Source organism: Trachinotus anak, unplaced genomic scaffold, assembly GCF_046630095.1.
Source record: "Trachinotus anak isolate AG129_WGS33_773 ecotype Australia unplaced genomic scaffold, CSIRO_AGI_Tana_v1 ptg000013l, whole genome shotgun sequence".
Taxonomy (NCBI): Eukaryota; Metazoa; Chordata; class Actinopteri; order Carangiformes; family Carangidae; genus Trachinotus; species Trachinotus anak.
This window is the reverse complement of record NW_027273864.1, coordinates 26966154-26984315: the sequence shown is the minus strand read 5'-3', so window position 1 is coordinate 26984315 and position 18162 is coordinate 26966154. Positions and strand designations below refer to the sequence as shown.

The following is an 18162-nucleotide window of genomic DNA, read 5'->3' as shown; positions in this document are numbered from 1 at the left end:
TAGCCCTTCTCTAACACACTGAATTTTTAAGTTTGGGAATTTGTGATCAGCATTTGTCTTGACTTTTGACATATTGCAGACTGGACCAGTCTCCCTCGAATAAAATCAAAGACCGAAGTGATTTGCGCAGACTAACATTTCATTCATTCTCCCTCTGACTCGAGAGTTGGAGTGGAGTTCAGATATAAAAGTAGCTGTCCAGCCAGATGATAGTCGACAGCTGTTTTGTTTGCAGCTGTCTTTGGGATCCCTCTAGACACCATCAGTGACCCTTGTGGGTCTTAGGACCCTAATTTAGCAACCGCTGCTTCAAAGGTCTCAGTATCAAGCTGCAGCAGACCCTGATATCTGGCTGTCTGTGGTGTTTTCAGCTCAGCTTGCTGCAAAACCAGTGCTGGGATATTTTGTCTGCGACTGGCTGTGACATTCCTGGCAGTCACAACAAATCCTGGCAGAATTTTAGGTTTAGGCGAGAAGTGGAGAGGGAACAAAAAGGAGCTTTCCAAGAGCTGCATAGACTGAAATATAAGCACAGAGACATTTTGTATTATATGACACTGAACAGTGACTTAGATAATGTTACAGCTTGCTAGAGCTATAAGGGTTAGTTTATTAATTGATTGGTCAATCAACAGAATAATCAATTAATTGTTTCAGTCTTTTTTTCAGGCAAAATATTCTCTGGTTCAGTTTCACTTCAGCTTTTCTTTGTCTTATGTGATGGTAAATTAAAAATCTTCAGCTTGTGGACTGGTTGGTTTGAATTGAAGCTGTCATCTTGGGCTCTGAGACATGGCACACTTTATAGACTAAACAATTTATCAAATAATTGAGTAAATAAAATGCAGATTAATTGATGATAAAAATAATAACTTGATGCAGTCCTACAGCCAGTGTTACAGTGAGGAAGTGAAAGATAAAAGCTACTGAACTGTGATAATACTCCTGTGAACAGTGCTCACGAGATCTACAGTGTAGCACGCTGGCAGCAGGTGCACACCTCAGGTTGGTGGTTATGGTTTGATAAGTTTTCGGTACAACAGGAAGTACAAAAGAAATGCAGGAGTTTTGTTTTTACGAAAAACATTAAATGATCACTCATTGGCCGTAATTGTATTTAGTTGTTAGGCATTCAACTGTTAGCATATGGTCAAATAAGATCAATAAAAACAACACATGTCAATATGCCTTTAATGCTTCTTGTCCATTGACACTTTTCAGTCCTGGGAAACCATAACACTCCCAAATAATAGATCTAAATCACTTGGCAGGCTCTGCTGCCTCTGACCCACTTACATCAACTTTATGTTGTACACATGCTATGATGTAAATAAGTGTATCACGCTAATTTGACCATAAATGTTGGATCACAGGTTTCCCTGAACTGAAGACAGATGTGTACTGAGCCAAGCATCTTGTTCTGAATGGTTCTGGGTAAACATCCCTTGTGAACATATACAAAGTATATGCAGACAGAAATGTAACAAGATGTCAGTGGGAGATCTGTGAGGCACAAGAGATTTTATTCCATACAACTCAAAGCAGATTTATACAGTACATGAAACAATTTTCCAGGCATGGATGTTCTGAAACTAAAGTGCTGAAAAAACTCTTGCATGAGATGAGGTTTGGGAAAGATTACAATATGCTATGAATGCTTTCAGCTGAGAACTGTTTTATATCAAGAGTCTTGCATCTAATGTCTAGAAATTACTGAAATGTATTTTATTAACATATCATCAGTGATTAAGCTGCAAAAAACATGACTTTTATGAGAAATGCTATAAAACAACTTCTGAGTTTTAAATGTCTTCATCTTAAATTGTACTTATTATTATGCTTATGTTATCCCCCCCCCCCCCCCAAGTTACAGTGGCCAGTAAAGCTTTTGGAGTGTGATCTTTTCCCATTCACCTTCTTCCTCTTGCGTTTATCACAGGTACACTGTTAGTCGTTCGCTGAGGCATTCAGGCAGCCACCTGCAGTATTTCATCACGCAGTGCTAAATCCCTGCAGCTAGTAAACCTGTCAGCCCCACGCCGTGTGCATGCCTTGCTAGCTGTGAAGCAGGGGCCGGCTAACGGCTTTAGCGCTGTGGAGCTAAGAGGCTAATGGTGTGGTGTTAGGGGTTAAATCGGTATTATCCTCTCTCTGGTGGACCGGCAGAGACAGAGGACAGACGGGGTGACTGGGTTCAGGAAAATTGAAGAGAGAGAAAGTGGATTCGGCCCTCCGTTCCAACAGGGCTTTCCTGTGTTTTTAATTCAATAACCAGAACACCACACCAGCAGCTGCTGGTCACAGATGTAAGCCAAGGTCGGAGCCTGCAGCACAAACCAGCCTTAGATTACATAATCGATCAGCTGCTGTTACAGAAAACAGACACAGAGGCAGCTTTTAATTCCTAAAGAAGGAAGAGATATTTTGATCTCTGCAGAAGAATGTAATAATAAAACTACTTTTTCCTTATCTAGAGCATTTGAACACCTTGCTGATATTGTGCTGTATTGATGATTTCAGCAAAGTAGTAAGAAATTACTTCCATTTCTTTGCATTATAAGGTTGCGTTAGTTTGAGACAAACTAAGTAAAAAGTGAATCAGTGTGTTAACATCAGCTACCTGTTATGGAGGTGAGGAGATTTAGATCTTAAAAGATTAGTAGATTAATTGATTAGTGAAGTGACAAAATCACTCAGCAGCTACTTGGTTAATCGATCAAACATTTATGCCTTTGTTTAAGCTGAACTGCAGAATATTTCCTAGTTCCAGCCTCTGAATTGTGATGATTCACAGGTTGTTTTTTGTGTGCACTGATAGACCAGCAGTTTGACATCATCTTGGGCTCTGGGAAGTTGCTGTTCTTCATTTTCTGTCTTGATTTATCAAGAATATTCTTGAACCATCAAGAATATGTTCTTTTACATAGATCCTAAGGACATGTCTGTGTGGTCTATAGAAGAAGAAGCAGGTACCACGAATGTGTTTCATACTTGACCAGAAAAAAATCAGTTTCCATTAGCATTTATCATATCTTGTCTGTTTTGATATGCTGACTTTCTTCCCTATAATTTGGCTTTATTGTGGCATTTCCACACAGTTCTTTTCATACACAAGGTTTCATAACTTTTGGTGAATGGAAATGTACCTATCAATATTGATAAAACTGAAATGAACCCGGAAATGCTGAGATGAGCTCAGAGAAATTGCTGCGGTTTCATGGACAATCGATCACAGCTGAGTGACAGCTGCACTGGTTTGCTTGCATTAGGCTCTGCTTCCTCGTTTTTGCCTCTGTATGTTAATGGTTGTCCTAAGAGCCCACAGCCTCTCTGTTCATGTGAAACCCAGTGGAGCCAAAAATAACATGAAGCAGTCAGCTGTTGACTGGTTTTACACTGTTCAGAGCTGCTGCTGTTGTTCAGAGAAAATCAGTGAAAGCTGTAAAATCGATGTTAGATTAGTCAACAGAAAACTAGTTCACAACAACTTTGGTAATCAGTCTGTTGAAGACATCTATCAAGCCAAAGCACTAATTTCCATATATAATAGTCATTAAATGTTTCATGTTTCTCTTCTTTCTTGATGTTTTCTTTTCTTGCTCTTATATCATCATACCACTGTGCTTTTTTCTATTCCAATGTTTCTTTAGATATGATCTCTAATTCATTTCACTTCAGTCCAATGATCCTCACTGGTTTAAACACTCATACTGAGGCTCTAATGATCTGTCAAAGCACCATCATTTCCCTTATGTCTGTTAACACACTCTTTGGTGGATTTTTATTGCTGCCAAGTTCATATATGACACCTCTGTCAGTAATTTTAAATAAAGTATTAAGCATTAACTTAATAAGTAAATGAAATCCAATATCTCATTTGTATCATCATAATGTCCATTTTCACAAAGTGTTTATGTTGGGTGTGTACGCTCCAGAGAATTACCAAACAGGTTTAACACTAATGCTTTGATAATAGGTTATAAGCTCTTCAGGATTATTGGTATGAAATACATATTGTTGAAGCTTCAGGGCTAACATCACTGTTAAACTCTCTGAATCCTCTTGTGGTCAGACTTGAATGATGCTGCTGGAGGTTTAATGCCGTTGTGTTCTGTGTGTTTGCTGCAGGCCAGTTATCCTACCTGGGAGGACTTTTTAACCAAAGGAGCCAAGCTACAATCACAGCTCAGGTAAGACACACACACGTGCACCTTTTTAATTTTTGCCTCTAACTGACACCACTGACTTAGCAGGGCATATAACTGCTCTCTACCACGGCTGTAGCCAATCAGAAATCATATTTTTCCCAGTCAGTTCTGACACCTCATCATTATAAGTGCTGCATTTATACCTGTGGAGCAGCCTCCCCAGACTTAACTCCTATAATAACCTATAAGTCAAGTCTATTACCTATGACACCAGTGCACAGTTGAAGACCAGAACAAAACAGCTAGGATGCTACATGTGAATGACCACAGTATACATTTTCTAACTTAGTATTCAGGTCTTCTATGATATATTCTGCTTCGCTTACATTTCTTTACTCAAGTCCTGGTGGGATTGGAGAGTAGAGTTGCACTTCTTCACATCTTCACACCTTTTTTACCCTGAATGAGTTTGCTCCGCTGTTGCTTTTCCTCCTTTCTTTCTTCTCTACAGTAAAATAGCTGCCGCCCTAACACCAATCCCCTGTCAATGCCAGACTCCCACTGGATGAATGTTGTGTATGTCGATGTATTTGGAGTCAAAGTTCAGTTTACTTGAACTCTCTGCACAACCAGAAAATCACTGTGGTGTCTGCTTGAGAGGACACAGCTGACCTCTTCCTCGGAAATAATGACTCGTCTCTGCACACTAGCAAACTTGGCGTGAAAACCATGTAAGGTCATGTTGAGACAGATATTAAACACTCAGCTCTGGCCAAAAAAACACAGGGTTGTTCAGCAAAAAGTGTTTAACCTGGCTTAGTGATGTTTCTCCAAATTGTGTTGCCGAGGTGGTAAGAGATCCTGAACCATGTCATTTCGTATTCAGTTAAGTTAGACAGTGAAAGTCTGAACAGTAACCACACTCAAGAAATATATGACATTTACTGAGTGAAAGAGTGAATACTTTTTTCCCTAAAGCTTAATGTCTTTTGGTAAATTCATGCAAGTGTTTTTATGGTGACAGCAGAGTTGAAATATTCCACCTTCGCTTTACAGCTCTGTGGAAATCACAGTGAAGTGTCTTATCTCGACTTTTACCCTATTGTTGAATTACGTTTTGCCCCATTCAAGTCTCAGTTTGCTCATTTTATTCTGTATTTTTTGAAAGAAGTGTTTGTACCCTTTTGTTTTAAAATGATATTTCGGCAGAACTGTGAGAAGTTTGTCTTGGTGTCAAAACACAGACATGTGAATAGCGGCTTTATTAAAATATTTTCATAATGGCGGCTAACAGTAGTTGACCTACTGTAACCCTGCAGAACATCCTTACAAAACAAATTCTGATTATTGCTATATACTTTACATGAGCATTGCATGTGTTCTGACTCTGACGCTCTCTGTCTCTCACACACACATGCACGGTGACCCAGTAGCCGGCTCAGTGTAATAACAGTATAATGGCTGTGTTTCCCAGTAGGCCAGTTTACTTTGATAAGCATCGCTGTGCCTGCTGCAAGCCGGTCACAGTCCATTATCCCTGCCAGTCAGCCAGCTCCACACAGATGTAGGCACAAACAGGACATCCATGCTGTTCAAACTGCTCTAATTTTTAATGCTACTTAAAAGATCTGCTGCGGACACACAGCAGACATTGCACACGTAAAGCTCTAATCCAGACCACAGTTGTGTTTGTTCTTTAAACCACCATAAAAATCAAATTCCTTCTCAAATCTGAAACATGAAAACGAGGCGTTCGGGGTTTGCCTATTTGTTGGCAGATTAATAAAACATTACTGGGATTAGTAGGCATGATCTTTTAGACTTTAGTCCATACCTCCCTCCCAACTTTTCATAGTTTAATGAAGTCTAAACAGATTTGCTGCAGGAAACATTTAATGAGTTTATTGTCAAAGAACTGCTGTGGCTCAGACGAGAACAAGTCTTCACATGGTTCATGTGAGTTAACAAGTCTAAAGGCTTCAGACAGAACCACATCTAGACGCAGCAGGCGTCGTTAAACTGACATAACTGTGGCTAAAAAGATGGAGTCATGAGTGCAGACAGCTGCAGTGTGACTGGGATCTCACAGGACCCACCACAAATCTCCCGACTGTGACCTTTATTGTTGTCATGGGATGAAATCCTCTACAGTTCTGTGCAAACGTTTTATGCTCCACAAGTAAAGTGGAGGATGCTTTCAAAAATAAGGTCACAATAAAAAATTAAAAGATTCCACACAGGTAAACTGTGTCATCATCTGTCAGCTGACTTTAGCTGTCATATATCAGTGTGCATGCCTCATAGATTCTGACAGCGTCCTTGTGCTGTGTCAGTGTAGGTAACATCAGTACTTGAGCACAGCCAGAACCTCAAGGCACATAAAGAAATCCAGGAGTTCAACTGTCAAGAAAAAAAAAATCATAATTAGTGTCTGCTAATGCTTCTGATGATAGGACAGAACCTGAGGCCGCTGTAGTGTGTTCTAACTTTGTTTCCTCTACCAAGACTTGGTATTAGTTTTAAACCCAGATGTTGTAAGTGTTTTAGTTTCCTGTACTTCATGATCCTCACGGCTCTTGTTGGTAGGATCATTGGTGGTGGGTCACGTTTTGTTATTTCAGTCAAACACACAGGAAATTGTTGTTCATTACTACACAATGCAAACTTTGACTTTTTAGAAGAAAATGTGTGTGTGTGTGTGTGTGTGTGTGTTTGTGCATGGGTGTCAAGTCTTTGGTCTTAAATATGAAAGAGAATTTCCACTGAGATTAGGCAGACAGACACACACACACACACACACACACACGCGCGCACATACACAAACTTTTGACAGCACTGTCATCTGATCTTCTTAGTTAGGTTTTCAGGGCTAATGACTGTGTGTGTGTGTGTGTGTGTGTGTGTGTGTGTGTGTGTGTGTGTGTGTGTGTGTGTGTGTGTGTGTGTGTGTGTGTGTGTGTGTGTGTGTGTGTGTGCAGCTATGGAAACATAGACCCGACTGGTAATAGAACACACACACGCACACACAGACAATAGCTCCATTGATGATGATGATGATGGTGGTGGGGTGTGTGTCAGGAGGTCTCCAGTTGCACTCCTAACACTGGCCTTTGAGGGCGACTGGCCTCTCATGTGGCTCCAGCTATCCTGCTTCCAAAATAAAAGTCCTTTATTTTTCTTTTTGAAGAGGTTTGTTTGTGATGTGTCTTCTGCTGCAGACTGTGATCCGCCTGCTGCTGCGCTACTTTGATCACAACCAGGGAAGAAATCTTTTGTATTTTGTTTGTTTTCGTTCAGTCTGTCTAGTTATAAGTAAACAAAGGTCATGACTCACATTGAAATCTGCTGTTCATCCTACAAGAGTAAAGTTATCCAGTCTTATCCAGATAATACCATAACAAATTCTCCTTTGAGCATCACTACATTTAGTCTGATACTGTGCTGATTGTGCTTATCAGTTTGGTTCTTTGACTTTTATTTCTCCGTTATCTTCTAACGTTTCCAGTTGCTTCTGTATTGCACTTTTAAAACTGGAACTGTGGAAATCCTACTTGAAGCCAACTGGCATAAATACATTTTCAAAAAGAAAAGTCACAGTCTGAAAGACTCCTGAGAGGCACCTGTCAGACCCCTTCACCCAGTCCCTCACTGGCTTCCCACCAGCGAACACCCTCAACCGTGTTTGCGAATGGCACTAGTGTGAAAGAAATTGTCATCCTTTTTTTGTGTGTTTGATTTGCAAGCAACAGTAGTTTGTTACCACGTAGAAACCACGTTGCTTTGCTTTGCTTTTGTCTGGAACAAAAATATTGCTGCTGTTGCTACTTAAGTGCATTTCTGTGAATTTATGTTGTATGTTCATCAGGGATGTTGTTTGCATGTTGCAGTGTTTGCATTGACACATTGATATAGCAGCAGTTGTACATTTGACTATCTGAGCCACCAGCCCTGCAGAGCTTACAACTACAGTGTGTAGTTGCTCTGCACAACCCGTTAGTACAGACACTGGAAGAGGACGTTAGAAAACCTGTAATATCCTATAAAGTTATATAATAATTATTCAACTTTTATTGCTCTATCTTATTATTTCCTTTTGATTCAGTAACAAATGATTTGTGGCCTGGTATCCGCCTGATTGGAGACCACTGATCAACACAAATAAAGTGTAAACTCATTTGAGCATTGTGTTTTCTTGGTCTTATCTAATTTGTTTTTTTTTTTCTGGCTTCTTGTTCTGCCAGAGCTCAGTTTGCAAAAAAAAGGTGAACAGACAGAGTTCATGTTTGGAATATTTTCATAACTTCACCTTGACCAGTTTTCAAATGCTGGTCGCTGAACCTGTTCAGAACATGTCATACTTTCACAACGCTCCCACGTGCCACTAAATTATAACCTGTCCTGAACATGAGCGTATCTATCCAGATTTCTCTGTTTTTGTTTGTGACACCTTGACCCATAATGAACTGGTTCCCAATTCTCTTGTATGGGGGCTGGAGCTTGACACTACAGTGCTGTTGCAGTTGGTCTCAACTGTGTGTTTTGATGAGAGACATAATCTGAAGAATTGTAGTTTCTTGACAATTTTCACTGCAATTTTCACAATACTTCTTGTGTACTTAATGGATTAATATATTAGTGGTGTTTGTCTTTGATTCAGGACAACCATCGTGGTCACCGGAGCCTTCCTGGATGCTTTTCAGAAGGTGGCAGACATGGCGACCGGGACCAGAGGTAAACAGAAACACACTTACACCCACATACAGGAACACACACACACACACAGAGCTTAACACAGTGCAATGCAGACACATACAGTTGGATTGTGTTCTCGGCTTTGGGCCAGAAAAATAGGGAGGAAAATCACTCCATGTGTGTTTATGTGTTTATGCATATATGTGTGTGTCTCTGTGTGACATCATGTAAGTGACCCAAGAGAAATGTTTCCCTCCGTTCCTTCCTTCCCACAGTGTGATCGTTCACTGTCTCTCTCTTTTCATTATAGATAGTGAGATCATGACGGAACTAATTAGCTCCATTAACTCTCTGTGGACCAGGCTGTGTGTGCGTTTGTGTGTGTGTGAGAGAGAGAGAGAGAGAGAGAGAGAGAGAGAGATAGATAGATAGATAGATAGATAATGTATGATATAATGTGCTCCAGGAGAAAAAAATGAGCCAGAAAAATTGCCAAGACAGTTTTCAGTGCATCTCTCTTTTTTTTCCGTGTTGTTTGTCTTTGTTCCTTTATGCCGAGTTTCTTCAGCTGGTTTTGGATCATTTTTCTCCTTAAGATCTTTCTTCCTGTATCTCTGTCTTTCTCCCTCTCTCTGAAGCAACTCAGTGAGACCTCATGTGCCCTTGTTTTACCCTGGATTAGGTTACAGGTCGGTCTTAGCTCTTTAATGCTGACGAAGCCCTCAGACATTATGGGAAATACTTTTGTTTGCTTTTGTATTCAGAATTAGATACGACAATCAGTTTCACAGCATCAGTTTGTCAAGTATAGAGGAACACCTAATGGCCATAACAAACATTATGTCCTTATGTGACAGTTGAACATGAGCTTTAAAACCAAAGACGCAAATTCACAGAGCGATCCACAGGTTGATGTACAATTTAAAAAAAACACAGGATCAGAACAAATGCAGCAAAACCAGACATAATGTCATTCTTCCTTGTGAAAACCTTGTGCCTTTACTACCCACAATGCAACTCGATTGCAGACAGTTTGGAGAGTGTGTCAGTTGTAGTTTGCTAGTAGGAGCTAATGTAGCCTGGAGCCTCAAACAGAGATGAGGGGCAGCCTACAAAGATCTGATAAGCTCACCTCTTTCTAACTCCAGATATTTTTCATATTCAGACTTGTCTTCTTCAGCCCAGACTAAGACATAGAACAGACGTAAAACATTTTTCTTCAAACATTAACAAGACGTCTTCTCATCTGTGAGTTAAGTGTCAGTAATGAGACCGTCTGGTGCAGACTACAGGCTGTTTAAATACACAGAGGATGTAGACAGGGACTACCAGTGTGTTCAGAGCTGCAGTGCCTGTGTGCTGGGGCCTTTGTTAAGACAGTCAGCTGCTGGTGTGATTATGTAACCCAGAAGTAAGTAGGTATTTAAAGAAAATCCAGTAATATGTGGGTGTGTGTGTGGGAGGTGAATCATGGCCACTCCCCTCCGCAGAAGCCTCAGCGGACCTGCTCTGTCATGTCTCGCGGTCATGTTTGAAAAAACACATTAAGAAACGTGAAGAACATATAAATGTGCACCTTTAGCTTTCAGCTGCTGGAAAAATTGAAACTGTATCTGTAGCGACTGTGCAGGTCGACACATCCAGGAGTGTAAAACATGATACCGTCCTTTAAATAGAGGTTAATGTGAAATAAACAGCTTCAGGCATGTTCAGATCACATTCTGCAGCTCATGACATCACCTGAAGCATAAAGGCTGAACATCTGCAGTCGTTTCACCATCGCTGTATCATAAGGTATCATCATGCATCTCAGATACGCAGCAGTCAGCACGGTCAACACGTGTTTGTCTCTCTCTCTCTGTTAAACATGTATGCACAATATCTCATACCTACATAATACTGTCTATATGTTACCTGTGTTGCTCTGTCAGTAAAGGGTCATCTCTCGGTTTGAGACATAGAGAGGTCACAGGTTGAAAGCCTGCTGCAGCAGCGTGTCCTTTCCTGTCAACGTGTCCCCAAGCAAGGCACTCTAACCTGCTACCTGCCTGCTGTGGATGTCTCTCATAGTACTGCACAGACAGAAAAGAAATGAAGGAAGGTTTTTCTGCAATCAAGGCTGTAAGAGGAGTTAGGAGAACTGATTACAGTGGATTTATAACATGAAACATTCACTTTCTCAAAACGACCTTCTATGTTTAGAAATAGCAAAGATCTAAGCTTCTGTAGCTCAGATGGCAGAGCTGGTCATCAATCATGGTGTCGGTGGTTTGAAGCCCAGCTCCTCCTGTGCTTGAGTAGATAGATGGAGAAAGAGATACTTTATTGTTATTGCATAAAAATACACAAGGATAGCTGCAAATATTAAAAAGAATAAGGACTAAAATGATTTTAAAATATATAACAGTAAAATAAAAGTCGATATTCCACAGCTCCGTAGCAAGGAAAACAAGGAACCTGAAATGACCACGGGTCCATGTTTGTATGTGAGAGAAGACAGTAAGGTTCTCTGGACAAAGGCATCTGTCAAATAATTTTAATATGATGTGCGGAAGCTCTTCACATGCTTTTCGTCCTTGTCATGCATCTCTGAATGAGTTGTCTTTAAATCAATTTGTGGCTTGACAGAAAATTGATCAACAGCATTCACAATCAGATCTGTAAAAGATATTTCTACATCCTCATCATCACAAGTTGTGTTCAATAAAAAAAAAAAAAATACAAAGGTCACAGATAGCAGAGCTGTTGTTGTTGGCTGCTGCAGGGATTCAAATAGTGCTTAAAAAGCCAGTCAATTAATCGATTATGTGATAGAAGCTTAACTAACAATACTGCTGATAATTGATAAAAATTTTAAGTTATTTGTCAAGCAAAAATGGCAATCGTTATCTGGTCAGAGAGAGAGAGACATTTTGACATTGTGGCAATCTGTCTGACTCGCATCCTTGTGTCCTGTTAAATGATTTGATTCACTGAGATAATGGGTCATCACATCAGGTCAGACACAATTCAGAAAAGTTGATTTCAAAAGTTCAGAAGTGGATTTTTATTTTTTTGCTCAGTCCTGCTCTGTGTCCTGGTCTGGTTTCACATTTGCGTTCACCTCTATTTGCAAAACCTCCACTTGCACGTTGCCTGTGCACATTCATGCACAGCTCCCATTGATTAAGTGTTGTGATGGTTAATTTAATCATGTCTCATTTTATCACAACAGGACTTTGTTATATTATTATTATATGTAGTATTTTGTCCGCTGTTTTGTATTCATCATTGCTGGTATTATTTTAATATTATTGTCATTTTTGTCTTCGTTTGATTGTTACTAACTATTATAGCCTTTTTATCACCTTAGTTCTTATTGGTTGAGTTGTTTGGTTTGACCTGGTTTGTATTGTCTGTATCAAAAAAGCTCCTGGATGCTTTAATTTCCTTTAGGAAAGTATCTGTGTATCTGCCCTGGTTTAGCCTTGTGTGGTTTAACCATGCTTGGACCTGCAGTGGACACAGGACTGTTGTCATCTGTTAGCAGTTAGCTCAGTGTAAAGCTAATATGGCCTCTTCAGACTGCGTGTTGACCAAGCACATTCCACTATTGTGTGTGTGTGTGTGTGTGTGTGTGTGTGTGTGTGTGTGTGTGTGTGTGTGTGTGTGTGTGTGCACGCACACTTGTGCAGTGTGTTTTGACAGCTGTCTCCTCCTCCTCCTCTATTCTCTCTCTCCAGATTCTTCAGTCTGTCAGCTGCTGTGAGAGAGAGAGAGAGAGAGAGAGAGAGAGAGAGAGAGAGAGAGAGAGAGAGAGAGAGAGAGAGAGAGAGAGAGAGAGAGAGAGAGAGAGAGAGAGAGAGAGAGAGAGAGAGAGAGAGAGAGAGAGAGAGAGAGAGAGAGAGAGAGAGAGAGAGAGAGAGAGAGAGAGAGAGAGAGAGAGAGAGAGAGAGAGAGAACAGCTGAGTTTTAAGAAGGCCACTAGTTACTTCTTTTTCAGACACACAACACACACACAGAGACACACACGCAGACATAACACACACATTCACAAACATTGTTGCACTCTTTGCGTTGACAAGTCTTGTCAGTACATAAAAACACTTAATTGTTTTCTTCCCTGCAGCCCTTTATAATACCCACAGGGGGCTCTGTGTGTGTGTGTGTGTGTGTTTGTGTGTGTGTGTGTCAGAACCGGTCTGGTGGGTCTGCGTGATGGTTCTGTGGTTGTTGCCATGGTAATTCTCATGTTCTCATCTTTCTGGAAAATGCTGTGTGTTGTTTATCAGGATAGACTGACAGAAGGAGCACATTAGTGGTACTGTATACATTACATAGGAGCTTCTCTACGTGTGGAAACGTATTTCACTGTCGGCTGACTTTCACTGTTGTATATTAGCATGCATGCCCCATAGACACTGACAGCGTCCTTGCGCTGTGTCAGTGTTGGTAACATCAGTTTTTAAACACGGCCAGAGCTGCTTCATCAGGGTGTAGTTTGATCACATTTGATTGACAGTCAACCTATGATTGTTATCACATGTGATTCAAATATTGGTTAGTCCTGACTGGTGCGTATGTTTTTCTAACTGAGCCATGTCTGCTGTAAACCAGACCACAGAGAAAATCACTCCATGAATAAACCAAATCTGTTCTAACTTTGCCTGAAAATAGTGGATACTCATTTTTAAAACCACATGTGGAGTGATTGAGTCACAGGTTTCCAGATGCAGATTGACACGAGATCATGTCCCTCAGAATGATGCCTCACAACTTCTACTGTCTCCCGGCTTCACCCCGGATGATGTCAGTTTGCTGGTTGTGTGTTGTTTTTATGGTTTACACCAGATTGAGTTGCAACAGATGAAATCATGTAACTTCTTTCTGTTATATTTCAGTAAACAGAGAGGAAAACGCTGCACTATCAGACAGCTCTGATCCATCCATCCATCCATTTAAAAAAATAGTTGTAAAGGGTCAGGCTTATGTTTGAGTTTATTAGAATAACCAGACTGATAAGGAGTATTGGTAAACTTTGTGCTGAATCCTAGGGCCAGTATGCTACACACACCATATTTTTGGCCTCTGTTATTCTAGAGCACAGACTGTAATTGTACTGACAAAATGTGTTTGTAAGACTCAAAACCAGACAACTGATATCTTTAGATAACTGCAGACTTCGGTGATAATGTTTAGCACTGATAATAAGAACAGCATCAGAGCTGTAACTTGGCACGAATCTCGTCACCATCAGCTGATTTTGAAAGCAGGTTCCTCTTGTCTCTTTGGTGATTCCTCATGACTCGTTTCCCCAGCAACCGAGGAACTGTTGACGTCCTCTGCATCATGCGGCTTTGAAAGCATGCACGCTAACACACACACACACACACACAGATCACAAGATGGTCCACTGAGTGCTGACTAGTCCTGGAGGTTTCCTAACGTCAGCTCTCTGTGTGTTTGTGTGTGGGATTGCAGAGGTGAGGAGACAGTTTGCTCCATCCTGACTAACTGATGGACTGGTCAGCTGGTCAGTTAATCATTAACTGGATCAATACAAAGAGAGGGAAAGAGTGAGAGAGTGAGTAGGGTTTTTTTTTTTTTCAGGGCTGATTGTAATACTGATTATTGGTAATCAAGGATGTTTGGAAATGATTTACCAACACAAAACTACTGCTGTGTGAAATCTATGAACACTCGCCGTGGTGTCCAGGTGTTTCTGTTATTTTGTCACCCCATCTAACATCAATACTGGAAGACTAAATAACATAAACACCTAAATAACATAACACCTCTGTATAATGCAACAGCAACACACACTTTGCTTGTTTTAGCAGCTTTCTTGCTAATCTCACAGTTGTTCACGTGCTGTTCAGATCTGCTAGTTTAGCTTAGCAGTTAGCGATGGCTCCTCTCTCTTGCCCAGTGTGTCTTGGATTAACAAATGAACTAGTAAATAACACTGTGGTGTTTATTGCAACTTCAGTGATCTGCTGCCCTGTGTTCGACGCACAGACACCAACCCCCACTTAGTTCGGACAAAGACGTAGAGGTGGTAGTCAGAACTAACCAGCCATGAGAAGCTACTGTCAGACTCCCGTTTCTCTGGAAGGAGAAGGAGTCTGGTGGAGAACACATATGGCCCAAGCAGAAACCGCCGGGGCTGAAAAACAAAGCTAACACGGAAGGGCTAAAAATTGCAGTTCCTGTAATGACCACTCGAGTCTGGCTCCAACAGTGAGTCAGTCCCCATAGACCCCCATGTTAAAATGTCCAACTTTACAGATGAAATAAACATGTTTACAGCCCGGTTTTAGTTACCATAGCTAATTTCCTCCTTCATGACAACTGTACAGCGGATGAATTATTAAGTAACTCACCCATTGAAAGTAAATAAGACACACAAGGGCATGGCTGCTTTGAGTGACAGGTGGGTGAGCGTATGTTTGCCACAGTGCACTGAAGTCTCTGCTCCATACACGCCCCACCTCTTTACAGGGAGTTAGGCGGAGTCAGGGGCGTCACGGAGAGGAGGTCCATCTTTATCTACAGTCTAATGACAGAGTTACTGTGTGGATGTTCTGTAAACAGGTGTCAGTACAGGGCCGTATATGTGTTGTGTTTACTGTCACTGCAGAGGAAAAAGTTGTTCATGTGTTCAACAATGTTTTTCACAAACACAGGTGCCTATTAGACTAATTCATGCTACCAGTAGCTACATGTGCGAGAGGCACAAACTGGGGTAACAGCAGCCAGTGTCCTGCTTTTTATACTGACATACAGTATGTAATAGACCTCAGAGTCTGTTGCATCATGGTTTAGTTATGAATGAAACCTTCAAATCCAAGCAGACACATAAAGGCTATGCACTACAATGTGTGAACTGTTGGAAAAATTAACCTCTAATAACATTATATGCCACCAACAACCTATGTGCTTATGTGCAAAGCGTAAAAAAATTTTTTATTGTGAAGTTCCTCTTAAAGAGCAGTACCAGCACACGACTTCCACTTCAGATTTTTAAAGAATGAACTCCCAAAGTTTCAGTCTAGACGTTTGTAAAATCAGCGTTTTTTTTTTTGCAGATGTTCACATTCAGACTGACACCAGGGAGCAGATTCAGAGGAAAAGAAAACACACAAAAAATAGTCTTTGTGGAACAACCTGGGAGCAGAGAGAACGACAGGAATTAACACACACGCACACACACACACAGGCTTTTCTGAAAGGGCCACATTATAAGCGGTGAGGAGGAGAGTGGAGCTGGAAAATCTGGGTTTAGGAGGAGGGTGAACAGTTCTCTCTCTGTCTCTCTGGCGTTGTGTCTTTGGAAAATGGAGGGAAATTATAAACGACTGGAGCAGCTTTTTATTTTCCTCTTTTTTTTTTCCAGAGGAGTTTACGACTGATTTTAGTTGAATCATTCACATTTCATATCTTTCGCACATTTAATGCAGTGTTATAAAACAAACCTCTTTACATACAGCAGAGAAACAACATAAAACAAAGCCAATAAAAGAAAACGTCACAATTACAATAAATAAATCTTCCACTTTTAACAGTTTTGTCATGGTGAATTATGTGTGAAGAATATTTTCTATACTTAAATGACTACCACAGCTCCAAAATTAACTATGTGGCCAGAAAAATTGTGGACACTCCATATTTTCGGTAAAAATCTTAATACCAAATGGAATTTCACACAATACTGTGCCTTAACAAGTTTGTAGGAAGCCCTTTCCTGTTTCAACATGACAATACGTTCGTGCACAAAGCCCCCCCCCCCCCCACACCTTTAGGATGAAACACCACCTACGAACCAGACCTTCTCCCCCATCATCAGCGATGGACCTCACTCACTCACTCTTGTAGCTGCAGACAGGTTCTCAAACGTGGCAGAAGCTCTTCTCAGAAAAGTGGAGGCTGAGCAGAGCAGATTAAAGGAACCCTGTGGAGGTTTTGAGCACTAGCAGTACTATGTGGCAGTATTTTTGCATTTCATGTATAAGCTGTGTCGTGGCGACGTGATACATATTCCTGCCAATGGTTTCACTTTATTCCTGTGATCGACAAGTGCCAAGAAAAGTAGCAACGCACCAGCAAAATACAAGAAAGAACAAGACTGCAAGTCAGAAAACATGGATGGAAACAATGCAGGTTCCAAATAAAAAAAATAAAAAAATGTGCTTTGCACATGTTTTACGCCTCAGGGATACACGCTGTGTTTTAGTGAGAAACTGAATGCAAACAGAGCTTTGTTTGTTTCATTCCCATGGTTTTAAATTGAGATGTTCACAAATTACGCGTGGGGTGATGTTCAGACCTCCAGATGCTTTTGATTATTTAGTGTATCTACAGGAGGCTCTACGCACAAAAAGCTGTCTTGATCAAATGTCACACTTCTCTTTTGTTGTGTACTGATGAACTCAAGCAGATCATTTATGGTCCTTTGTCAGGGGCGTGAGTCAGCAGCGCATTAAAACCAGAACAAAACAACATGTGAGAATTGGAGACAAACTCACTCCCACACCGAGTCTGTCTGATCTTGTCAGGTTACATTTTTCTCTGAAGTCATCTCCAGTCGACTCTGAGATCCATGAAACGTGTCTGAACATAAATGCAAGAAACGCCTACTGTGTGCAACACCTGGCCGCAATACACACGCGATTCACACATGCAGTAATTTATGTGTTGCTAAATGAATATCTGCAGCATAAGACAGGGTGACAGCGGTGTACTATGAAATGTCTTTGATTTTATGAAGCTGTAGTGAGTGAAACTGATGTAAATATTTATTCAGTCCTTTTGAAGTTTCACATTGAAGCAGTCATAAAGAACTTGAGATAAGCAAATGAGAATAGACTATGTTTAAATTAAATACGTGCACCAACAGATGCTGTTATGCCTCGGAAAATAATGGACACCTTGGATTTTATTTGGGGTTTTTTCAGTCAAAGTGTAGTTTTAGTGATAATAATAGTGTTAGTTTTAGTGTCGCCATGTTCCCATCTCTGATAGTTACTTGGAATAGAAAACGAAAGTGAACAGTAAAATTATTTCCGGCACTGTCCGTTGTAAACATTCATCACTGTTTCTGAACCCACCTCCTGTTTCAACTTGAACCTTGAACACAGCGTTACCAACATTTCAGGTGTGCCCGCTATCAGTTTGACCTCCAAATAAAGTGGTTTAGTTAATCTAAATCAGTGTGGCAGCCCGAGTAGGTTCCTGGGTGTCCCCAGCAAAAAGGTGAATAATTTATTTTCACTATAACTCCATCCATAAGTAATACAATGACAGAACGTGTGACTGTTTTGGTCATGGGTTTCAAAGGAAGTGG

The 18162-nt window shown here is 40.7% G+C and overlaps 1 protein-coding gene across 2 annotated transcripts in view; it reads left to right on the top strand.

Moving 5' to 3' along the window:
- Positions 1 to 18162, top strand: part of mtss1 (MTSS I-BAR domain containing 1) — a 59830-nt gene that overhangs the window by 12320 nt on the left and 29348 nt on the right. For both annotated transcript variants that reach the window (XM_071493422.1, XM_071493423.1), the window contains exons 2-3: positions 4129 to 4190; positions 8806 to 8879. In XM_071493422.1, the coding sequence (XP_071349523.1) occupies positions 4129 to 4190; positions 8806 to 8879 (136 nt within the window). The remainder of the gene's footprint in view (positions 1 to 4128; positions 4191 to 8805; positions 8880 to 18162) is intronic.